Raw genomic sequence first — 11,458 nt, 5'->3', positions numbered from 1 at the left:
GGTGGGAGTGAGGAGGAGCCGGAAGTTAAGGCGGGGAGGGGCGGGGGGTGGAGGGAAAAGCAAGCCAGGAGGTTCTGCGGCCGCTTCTAGTAGTTTCCAGGCGCTGCCGGCGGCTGGAACCAGACGGTCCTGAGGCTGTGGCTGTGGCTGCTAGGGAGTTGGTGGCGGTGCGACAGGAGAGCCGATGGCCAAGTGGGGTGAGGGTGACCCACGCTGGATCGTGGAGGAGCGGGCGGACGCCACCAACGTCAACAACTGGCACTGGTGAGGGCCAGCGGGCCAGGCCGCGGGAGCGCTCGGCCCGGCCGGGTTTGCGGGACCCTGGAACCTCGGTCGGAACAAAGCTAGGGCCCGGGGCAGCCCCGCCGGGAGATGGGGCGGGGTTCTTATTCTGGCAGGGGTCCCTAGTCCCAGGTCCCTCCACACATCACCACCTGCCTCTGTTTCAGTGTTTGGAGGGCAAGGGGGCGACGTGGAGGGCTGCACCCAGAGGAGGGGTTCCAGAGATGCGAGAACATAACCTCCTAGCCGATGCATCCAGCCTCAGCGGGGACATGCTTCCCACACGTGGCCGGAGGAACCAGTGAGACCCACACTGCCGTGGATTGTGTGGGGAGATGCTGGGTTAGGCTCGGGGCTGCGGGTTTGGAATTGCTCTTCTGCGGCTTACGGGTGAGATTCAGAGTCAGCCGTAGGGGACCGCTGCCTAAGTCTAGAGGGCAAAGGTTTGGAACGTGTTCTGCAGGTGCTGAGAGCTCAGTGATGCTGAAGATGCCGTGGCCTCTCACCCGGAACTATTCATTCGGTTGTGTTGTAACTCCCGGGATTGCCCCTGGTTGCCAGGCAATCGTGGTTAACCACTTTTAAAAGCCTCTTCTCCTTTATGAAATTAAAAGTACTATTTCTTCATCTATTCATGCCACTGAACTTTGTTCATACTGTCTTTACTGTATTTTTACTTTGTTGCAGTTCTTTTCCCTTCTGGTTTCTCGGTTTCTTTACTAGTTAGTACATCGGGAGGCAGAGAGTGATTTTTCTTCTTTATATCTCAGCCTGCCAGCGTTTGATCTAATTTTTGTTTGTTTTGAAGCCCTGATTTAACATTGTTTTCATGGCCATCTAGAGGACACAAAATGTGTAGGGGATTTTGAGCACTGCCTGAATTGGACAGGTCAGAACACTGCGCTAATGAGCTCAAAGTTATCAGTTTATTACTTCCTGGACTTGTTAGCTAAATACTGCATTCTGTGGCCCACTCATGTACTCCTGACCTCAGCAAGATGGTCACAGTTTTCCATTTGGTCCAACGGGGGCGCCATGTTTTAAGTGTCAGATACTGACCCTAGCACCCTCATGCTGAGAAAGGAAAGCATAAGTTTCCATTTGACTTGCAACCATTCCACACCGCTGTTGTCTTCACTGACAATATGGGATTCCTTGCCTTCCTAAATGGGTGGATATCCTGGAGTGGGACTGATCTTTTCAAACTTCTTGCCAGGCCTCTTTCAGCCTTGGATTCTCTTGCACAGAGCAAGCAGTGTGTCTCTCATGGGGCTCCTGGTCCATAGCTTTATTTTCTGTTTTGCAGGACAGAGAGGGATGCTTCAAATTGGTCCACGGATAAGCTGAAAACCCTGTTCCTGGCAGTGAGGGTGCAGAATGAGGAAGGCAGATGTGAGGTGACAGAAGTGAATCAGCTTGATGGAGAGGCGTCCATTAACAATCGCAAAGGCAAACTGATCTTCTTCTATGAGTGGAGCATCAAACTAAACTGGACAGGTAATTCTCTGCCAGGCTGTTAGGATGAACGTTAACCGCATTTCGGTTGACCTCTTTCGGAACCAGGGAGAGCAGTTGGGGGGAAGTTAGGAACTCTGCCAGGGAGACGGTGCTGCTTTGGAGGTACGTAGCAGTCAGTACTGGGTGCCAGAATTTCTCTGCTGCTTTGGGACACTAAATGTATTTCTTTTCTGGGGGAAAGTGGGGGCAGTGTGTCTTACAGGTCTCCACCCGTGAGGCGGTTGGGCCATGAATCTTTCGGCCGCGTATGTTAGGACAGTTTAGGACTATGAGGTCCTCTTTCTCAGACTGGCTTTTTTCTCTCGGGTGGTTGATTGAAAGGTGGGAAGGGGAATTTTTTTTAGTCTTGATCTTTTCTTTTTCCAGTGTGAATCTATCGGTTTCGACTACTGTGCTAATGAAGTTTGTGGGTGACTGTAATTTGGGGCAGTTTTATTCTCTAATTTATGTCCCTCCTGTGAAGGTATTGGCAAAGAATTAGAGCCATGTGTGTGCCCCACCTAGATGATCCCGATAGTTGGGAGGATGAATTTTAAAAGGCAGTAAAGCTAAAGGAATACATGTAGGGGCAAAGCTTAAAATAGATTCAGGTTTCAGTGAGCATTTCTCAAGTAAATGGTAATAAAGCGGGGGGAAAGTAAATCTGTCTGTTCACGAGTTTTTTAAAAAAAACTACTGAAGTATTATAGTCTGAAAGTACCCTTAGGTGTCCTCTTGCCCAGTCCTCTTTCTATAGATTGAGACGCTGAGGTCGAGAGAAGTGAAGATGAACGACTTGCTGGTTAATTTTGAAATATAGTCAGTTTTGCTATAACATCACCCATATGTTCTAGAGATTACCATACTGTGTAAAATTGCTCGACCAAAACCATAGGGCTTATAGGGAAGATAATGGTTCGGGATGGGACACAACATCTGAAACCTTCATTGGTGACATGTTTTTTAAACGTAGGAATGTAAAAATTAATAGCACAGCTCTACACATTAGATGGGAAGAAATACATTAAAAATACAGTAAACATGTTGCTTTACCTTGATAAAGACCTGAAGTTCACTTGCAAGAGTGGGCATCAGAAGGCTTAGAGCAGCCGGGTTATTGTGAATTGGCGGAAGGACGGTTAGCTGAAATCAGAGGGGGCACGATGACACCAGCGTGGGTGGCCTGGCTCGTAAGACATGGGCCCCTGAGGTTACTAGTAGATGAGTGTTTGGAAAGTGTGGGTCCTGTGTATTCCTGTGCAGATCTTTTCAGCTGGGTGTGGTTTTGTGTGTTCACCTACTGTTTCTTACTAAGAAATCCCAAGTTAGCAAGCATGAAATTCATGCTGTGATCAGATTGTCCCGAAAGATGTCAGTCGCACTGGAACAAACTTCTGTTTTCAGAACGAGCATCTTAGCAGAACTGACTGCCTTGATCATTGACCCGAATGCTCCCTGGCAAAATTCACGCTAGCGCCACATCCATATAGCTCCAGAGTCCCATACAGTAGTAACGCGGTTGGTCTCATCAGATTTAATGAGGAAAGACATTTCTTCTGAGGAAGTGGTGGGAGGGTTGATTGCATCTGGCATGCTCAGAATAAAGAGGGTCAGTTCAGTAGTTCAAAAGAAGCATAAGCAGAGGAGTAGTTAGGACCCCAGAGCTGACTTTGCCTGCAGGAGAGACTAATGACCTTGCATTGCTTCTGACAGGTACCTCTAAGTCTGGAGTGCAGTACAAGGGACATGTGGAGATCCCCAATTTGTCTGATGAAAACAGTGTGGATGAAGTAGAGGTTTGTGCTTCCTAATTCCTCTTCTGAGTCTTCCACATCCTCTCTTCCCAGAGGAGAGAAATGACCTGTCATTCAAGATTAAAGCCCAGGCTGGGTCCCAGCATTCAGAACCTCAGTCTGCAGCTGATTTCCTAGGTCTGTGGTGCCGTTGGGAGCTGCCAGCACAGCTCGTGCTCATGTAATTCCTCTGTTCTAGCTAGTCACTTGGGTTCTGACATAGCCACCGTGGCTTTGACAGAGAGAACCTGAGAAGGAACGCTCATGGGGATTGGAAAAAGTACCCCAGCCCTCACACATTTCCTGTGGAAATGTCAGCAGTTACCTGATTGCGCCGCACCCGCACTCCACTGTGGGTCCCCCGCACGTTATTCACCACCTACTTCTGATCTTTCACTCAGATTAGTGTGAGCCTTGCCAAAGATGAGCCTGACACAAATCTCGTGGCCTTAATGAAGGAAGAAGGGGTGAAACTTCTAAGAGAAGCCATGGGAATTTACATCAGCACCCTCAAAACAGGTATCCCTTGAGTAGTTATCTATGCCTTGAGGAGGTAGTGCCCCCCACCCCGGCCAGCAGACGGCTGATGAAGGGGCCTGACAGTCCTTTCTTTGCCAAATGAATAAAGATTTGGGGGGAGGGGGCTTATTTCATCCCAAAGTCCGTCTATAACCTCAATAAGGGGAAAGATCTAGAGATGGGTTGTCCGATATATTGACTGTTGAGCTCTTGAAATGTGGCTAGTCCAAATTGAGTTGTGCCCTGAGTATAAAATACAGTGGGTTTTGAAAACCTGGAACCCAAAAAAAGAATGTGAATGATCAATACCTTTTTTTATTTTGATAACCTTGAAATGATAGTTTGGATTGCAGGGGACTGGGTTAAATATATTGTCAAAATTAATTTCACTTGTTTTAATGCTGTAATGTGGCTACTGGCAATTGTAAAATTCTGTGTGAGGCTGACCTTGTATTTCTGTCAGACAGTGCTGACCTAGACTTGCCATCCCCAGACCGCTTCTTGAGCACAGTCCTGGACTGTCTTTGATACGCATTCTCCAGGGACCCATGGGGGTCATTAGGCAGCAGTTAGCTCTCCCCCTTAGACTTCCAGTTCTGCCCGTATGTTCTGATTTTGATGTTGGAGTACGTAGCGTGACTGTCAGAGGGAACCAGCGTAGAAGGTCACACTCTTGGTGGGAGCACGTGCTCTGGTGCGGTGACTAGTTGTGGCTGCTCTACAGAGGTAAGGCAGAGTGGAGAAGGGGGACTGAATCCGCACCCGTGGGCATCCTGCCCTCCTCTTGAAGTCACCGCAAGTGCTGCTGCGTTCATTCACTCCTCTCCGTGGTAGACCTCATCCACATTTAACAAGTTACGGTGCTTCTAGTGGAATCGGGTTCAGAACAACCCTAGTTAACATTCTGTATTCTACATCGTACGCTCAGATGCCTGTCTCGCATAGACCAAAGGGGAAGGCATGACGTAGCTGGGCTCTTTCTCTGTCATTACCTCGTTCTGGGGTAAGGTGGCCATGTTTGTCAAACTTCTAAAGAAGCCCCAGATCTCATCTATGAAGAAATAACTTCCAGGAGTGGGGGTTTTATCTTTTCAGAGTTCACGCAGGGCATGATCTTGCCTACGATGAACGGAGAGGCAGTAGACTCAACCGGGCGGCCAGCACTGAAAACTGAGGAGCGCAAGGTATGTGTATTTCCTTCCACGTGCTTTTCTCTCTGACCTTAACCTCCAAGCCACTCTGGCTTGGTGCTTTGCCCGTGGTGCTTTTCACAGAGTCTGCAGTGTGTCGTTGTTTTGTTCCTCTTTAACCTGGTTTTTATCATTTAGAGCAGACCCCTAGAGCAGATGGAAGCTGTCGGGGGCTTCTGAGTCTCCTGACTGCATTTATACCAGTTAGGAGGTGATAAACACAGGATAGCGTTTACCTTTTATATGGCTTTGGTATTCCTTCCAACTGGGGTGCTGCTCTGTCCTCCTTCGACACTGGAGGTCTCCTGAAGGTACCGGGGTCAGATCCCTACATTCACCTGTCAGGAAATGGATCGATTTCACATTTGCAGGGTGAGCAGATATTTTTGTGGAGGTGGACCTGTGTGGCTCAGGCTCAGCACTTGGTCGGCTGCCCTTCGTCAGCACAGTGAAGGGAATCCCAGCGGGGAGGTGGCTGCTTCCGGCTATTTAAGCACAGACTTTTTCTTTGAGAGTTACACTGAAATACCTCATGGTTTGCCACATCCTTTGGTCGGTGGGGTTTTCAGTGAGTATCTCTCCTCCTTCACCCGGGATGGTGTTTTCAGTGGGAATCGATGTTCTGGGGAAGTCCGCCTCCTGACTGAACCATCCATACACATTCCCCCCAAGCCCCTGGGATAGTTAGCACCAGAGGCAGAGACGTCTGTGAGGATGAGTAACAGGCCTGTCCTGGAAGCCGTGTTCCTGCAGGTTTCCCCATCCCTCTAAACCTTTCTCACTGCCGCCTCCACAGGCTAAGTCTGCTCCTTCAAAAACCCAGGCCAGACCTGTTGGTGTCAAAATCCCCACTTGTAAGATCACCCTTAGAGAAACCTTCCTGACCTCACCAGAGGAGCTCTATAGAGTCTTTACCACCCAAGAGGTAAGTATAATCCTGTCCTTCAGGCCTCAGGGCATCTGCTGTTCTGGGTGACTTGGGTTGTGGGCACATCCCTTCTGTGTGCAGAGCAGGTCCTGGAAAGCGGAGCTCTGAGGTTTTCCTCCCACAGGCGGAGGCAAAGGAAAGACCCTTCTGTTCAGCCTACTCAGCAAAGTGGACATGCCTCCTTTTTCCTCCCATGTACTAGTTTTGGGTGGTGTGAGTGGGCACCACCGGACGCGTTCTTGTTAGGAAAGGGAACGGATCTGAAGGAATGGCATCCTGGATTCACAAAGCATTACTCAAGCCAAAGCCTTGAGTAGTGGCTGTTCCTTTGTAGTGGAACAGAATAGAACCTGGTCATTGGGCAAAGTGGTGCCTTTGGAAATGAAAGCTGAGGCGTGCAGGTATCAGCTGCCTTGGTCCCTGGGTCCTACTAAGAGGGACATCGTCTTCCACCTCCTTTGTTTCCACAGCTCGTTCAGGCCTTTACCCATGCTCCCGCAATGTTGGAAGCAGACAAAGGTGGGAAGTTTCACCTGGTAGATGGCAACGTCTCTGGGGAATTCACTGATCTGGTGAGTGCCTGCTAGCCCCAGAGCCAGGATGTAGTCTCTGGTGAGAAAAATACATAGTTCCTTCTTTTTTCAGTTCTGTAGGTAAAATTTAATCTCTCCAGTTTGCAAAGACTTCTTTTTGATTTCCAAAAGAATGTTGCAGTTAAATTTTCTTGCTTTCCTCCAATTTCTTTTTCCTTAGTGGAGTAAAATTAGTTCTTCCTGAAGTGATCCTTTGTGGAAGAGGGGTCATACATATCGGTGGGTGGTGGCTTCCCATCTGCGGCACTGAAATGTCCCCTGGGCACAGCTGACCCAACTCCGCTTCGGCGTAAGGGGAGAAGCGGGGCTGGGATTGGGGCAGAAGCCGCCAACTCCGTGGTCGTCCGCTTCGTGCCCGAGTGGGAGAATCACACGGATGATAGACTCTGTACGAAAGGCAGACGGCTGCTCCCAGCCAGGATCGGAGACGTGGGGGTCCACAGCACAGAGTGATCTCTTCGATTATTTTAGGTCCCTGAGAAACTGATTGTGATGAAGTGGAGGTTTAAATCTTGGCCAGAAGGTAAGTATACAGATTTGCCCATGGCCGTTACCCCCGGAACTCATTCTTTTCCCCTCATCTCAAGTCCTGGTGGAAATCCTGGATCCTCTCTGCCTTTCCCCAGGGCACTTTGCCACCATCACCTTGACCTTCCTGGACAAGAACGGAGAGACTGAGCTGTGCATGGAAGGCAGAGGTGTGCCGGCCCCCGAGGAGGAGAGGACGCGGCAGGGCTGGCAGCGGTACTACTTCGAGGGCATCAAACAGACCTTTGGCTACGGCGCGCGCTTGTTTTAGGCCTGGCAATGGGGAGGCTGTGCGCCCCCTCGGCCCAGCCCTCTCCTGACTAGGGTGTGGGACTCCCAGGATTGCACCATCCCAACCACTAACTTGGGGCTGGAGCCCCTTCCCTCCACGTATAGCTGGGGTTTGTGCATGTTTTCTGCTGGGTGGGATCAGAGGGCGATTTCTCTTTTATGTGTACATACGCTAAATAAACGTAATTTAAAAAACGTGCACATCCGGCAGCCTGTGTTGATGGGGTGGCTGGTACTCATGAGTCCCCTTGACACTGAGGTAAAGGGGGGAAAGGTTGTGTTTACACTGTGGCTGAGGGTCGAGGCGGAAAGGGAGGCTGCTGCCCGCACGCTCCTCTCTGCGGACTGGTACAAAGCTGCTGCTCCCTTCACGGTCGGAAGACGGGGCCGAGGGCGGTGCTCTGGGGTGGACAGTGCCCAGAAACCTTACTGCTGGTGGCGGTGGCATCCTGGGCTCCCCTCTCCATGTGGCCTCTGAAACCTTGCAGGAACAGATGAGCACTGGGTGCTGCTGTGAGATGTGGAAAGCTGCCCACGCTGTGGCTGAGCGGAGCCGGCCTCAGGCTCACAGCTCCTGCTTCCCGAGCAGTTACTAGGTACCAGACACTGTGTAACCCCCGTGCACAGCTCGCTTAACCTCCATCGTAGCCTTGGGGAAGAGATCCTACCAGCATTTTCTGTTGCCGAAGAATCCAAATCTTGCGTTTCTTCAGTAATACCCAAGACCTGGCAATGGCCATTTAGCAGAGCTGAGACTGGGATCAAAGACTAACCTGCAGAGCCGGTGCTCGAGTCTACACCACTGGCTGCTGCCTTGCCACTGGGTTCACCGCCCACCCACTCCCCAGACAGCTGCTGGTGTGTCAGGCATCCCTCCTGGAAGGCCTGTTACTTCTCCAGAAAGAGGAAGACACGAATGTTCTTGCTAATCCCTGGTTCCGCTACACAGGTTGACAGAGCACTGACCAAGTGGTGGGGATGTGTTCAAATGGGGTTCTGGCTGCCACGTGGCAAGAGAAGCAACTTTCCCTGCCCCTAGAGGGGAGGGTCACTGTCCTGGACCAGCCAGGCCCTGGCGTCCGGCATCCCTCAGGAGTCCGCGCCTGCTAACCCAGACACTCGGCCCCCTGCAGGCACAGCTACTTCCTTCAACTATTTTTGCCTCTTTTATTAGGTGGCAGCGAGGCCTGCGGGCTAATCCTACCACCATGACTTGGCCACAACATTGTAGTCAAGCAGAAAACCAGTACCGATGGGCATCATTTAGACCCCCGAAAGCCACTCTGCGCTTGAATTACCCAAACACTGGTGGACTGACCTAATCAGCATCTGGTTTGACATTAGATCTGCCTCCTGGGCGTAAAAAGCCTGGACCGTAACTTGAATCACTAGGGCCCCTCCTGACAGACTCCTGCTCCCCACACAGAACAGTGACAAAACAGGAGCCCTTTCATACCTGGCTGGGGGAGTTAACCAAGTCTAGAGTTCTTGGAAAAATCTGGAGCAGAGGTCACAAACTCCTTAATCAAACCCAAAGCATCGGGCAGATCACTCGTCCCATGACACACGCTCAGTGACAGTTCACATCCCCGGTGCTGACGACGGCTGTTACAGTTTTTACCACTGCCATTCTACTGATAGCATTTTAGATACTAAAAAGCAGAATAACAGAGTAAAAAAACAAAACAAAACAAAACAAAACTGCGGACTTGAGTGCACTTGTGTTAAGTTGTGCCCCTTCCTACAAATGGGGCACATTTTCTCACCTGGATAATGGGTACAGTAGGCACCTTATCAGAGCATTAGAGAGAACACATACAGAAACACTGGCACTTGGCAGCATCTGGCAAACGTCCCCTACCAACGGCTGGACTCCAGAGCCCAAGCGTCTTCCCTGGGGCTAGATTTATTTTGAAAAGCTAGTTAATTGGCCAAATTGTAAATTGTGAATCATAGGCCAAGGACTCATCTCACTCAGAATCACCTGGGGGAACCTGTAAAAGTCAGCAAATTTTATGGACTCCGCCCCTACTTGATTCTGACTCAGTGTGGGGTGTAGCCCATGAACCTAAGAGTTTAATAAATACCGCAGGTGATACTGGGGTCAGGATGCAATTCGAGAAGCATTCCAACCTGTTAAGAAAATCTAACTAATGGAGGAGCCCACAGAAGCACATTTTGTGACCTTGTTGTGACTAACCGGACAAAGGCTCCTGAACGGTTCTATCTCCCAACAGACAAGGGAAGTCAGGATCAGGAAGGGCTCATAGCACCCGTTGGTAAGAATTCAATCTGACTGGTCTTGCCTAACCTAGGACCCTTTAGGAGATCCACCAGAGGGAAACTGGGCAAAACCATCCTGGGGACAGTGGCAGTGTTCATGCTGGCTGCATGGTCACAGAGGGCTCCCGATGTTTGGGACAGGAAAAACAGTGAGTCAAGACAGTGACCTCACCAACACTGGACCCGAACAGGGCGGGGGGTTGGGTGGACCCTCCTGGGCCAGGTACCAGTCACATCAAATCCTCCCTTTGGCAAGGTCTGCGACCTCCCCATCACTGTTTCTCCACACACCTGTGTCCTGGGCCCTCAGCCCCCTGCACAGCACCTCCTTCTCCTTTGTAGTTTGAATAAACATCATTTTATAGCTGACTGGCTCTCCAGCCCCTTCAAGGCTCCTTTCCAACCCCCTTTATCTTCTGTCAGCTGTGGCCTGACATGATAGCAATTCCACCTGTCACTTGGATTACAGATCAAAAACGTGGCCGACTAAATTCAGTTTGGGTAACAGACGAGCCTTAGGTACAGATTAAATTTACACAATGTGTTTAAGTGTCAAGGTAAGTTATATTAGAAAGGAGGGGAATTAGCAGATTCCTATGGAAACAGACTCTGGGATGTCCTTATCTTCTTACTTAATAAAGAATTTCTGCTGGGGCGCCTGGGTGGTTCAGCGGGTTAAAGCCTCTGCCTTCGGCTCAGGTCATGATCCCAGGGTCCTGGGTTCAAGCCCCGCATCCAGCTCTTTGCTCAGCAGGGAGCCTGCTTCCCTTCCTCTCTCTCTGCCTGCCTCTCTGCCTACTTGTGATCTCTGTCTGTCAAATAAATAAATAAAATCTTTTAAAAAAAATTTTCTGCCGGGGTGTCAGAGTGGTTCAGTTGTTTGAGTGGCGGTTCTTGATTTCAGCTCTGGTCATGATTTCAGGGTCCTGGGATCGAGCCCCCTGTCGGGCTCCCTGCTCAGCATGGAGTCTTGCTTGGGATTCTCTCTCTGCTCCTCCTTCTGTTCTCTCTCTCTCTCAAATAAGTAAATAAGTTTCTGCTAAAAGATAATCAAAACATTCCTGTGCTAATAATCACGTTGATTGCCCCAGCCAAGAGAAAGGGAACGAACTTGGATCCCCTCTGGTCACCTGAGATCCGGCCCTCGCTGCCCCTGTAATATTTTAGTCTCAACACAGTGTTTTTAGACTGTAGTCCAGGACCAGACTAATAAACTTACCTCTAGGTGTGGTGGTTATGGAAACATCTGGTTCTCTGAGCGTCTCCAGGTGGTGGCTGGGCACACCTTGTCTCATTCTCCTTCCTGATGTGTCTCTGTTCTTCCCCTGGCCTGATGTGCCAGGCGTGACAGTGCAGTGTCTGTTACGGGTAGCAACCAAGGCAGCGTGCAGGCCCACGTCCATCATCTTCCAACTGTAATCCTTTGGGCAACTCTGGGCCGGAACCCCCGGCAGCAAACCACTTCCTCTGGAGTGCGTGCCATTGATCTCGGACTCTCAAGTCCTCCTGTCCCCAGGAACTAGCAAATGTGCCCCTGAGGTCCGGCCAGCTCCT

General features: G+C 50.3%; 1 protein-coding gene across 1 annotated transcript; it reads left to right on the top strand.

Moving 5' to 3' along the window:
* The first annotated feature begins 43 nt into the window (after window positions 1-43).
* On the top strand, window positions 44-7,822 carry AHSA1 (activator of HSP90 ATPase activity 1). The gene is made up of 9 exons (XM_046008056.1): window positions 44-264; window positions 1,589-1,779; window positions 3,493-3,575; window positions 3,974-4,091; window positions 5,187-5,275; window positions 6,078-6,206; window positions 6,680-6,781; window positions 7,274-7,325; window positions 7,429-7,822. The coding sequence occupies exons 1-9, from the start codon at window positions 185-187 to the stop codon at window positions 7,599-7,601; spliced, it is 1,017 nt and encodes a 338-aa protein (XP_045864012.1). The 5' UTR covers window positions 44-184; the 3' UTR covers window positions 7,602-7,822.
* The last annotated feature ends 3,636 nt before the right edge of the window (window positions 7,823-11,458 follow it).

Source organism: Meles meles, chromosome 6 (genome assembly GCF_922984935.1).
Source record: "Meles meles chromosome 6, mMelMel3.1 paternal haplotype, whole genome shotgun sequence".
In the NCBI taxonomy this organism is placed as follows: domain Eukaryota; kingdom Metazoa; phylum Chordata; class Mammalia; order Carnivora; family Mustelidae; genus Meles; species Meles meles.
The sequence above is the reverse complement of the archived record's forward strand: the minus strand, read 5'-3'. Positions and strand labels throughout refer to the sequence as shown.

Bases quoted from the DNA above. Each gene is read 5' to 3' on its own strand.
- AHSA1 (XM_046008056.1), top strand. From the start codon at position 185: ATGGCCAAGTGGGGTGAGGGTGACCCACGCTGGATCGTGGAGGAGCGG. The intron at 265-1,588 runs GTGAGGGCCAGC...TCTGTTTTGCAG, and splicing joins AACGTCAACAACTGGCACTG to GACAGAGAGGGATGCTTCAA. The intron at 3,576-3,973 runs GTTTGTGCTTCC...TCTTTCACTCAG, and splicing joins ACAGTGTGGATGAAGTAGAG to ATTAGTGTGAGCCTTGCCAA.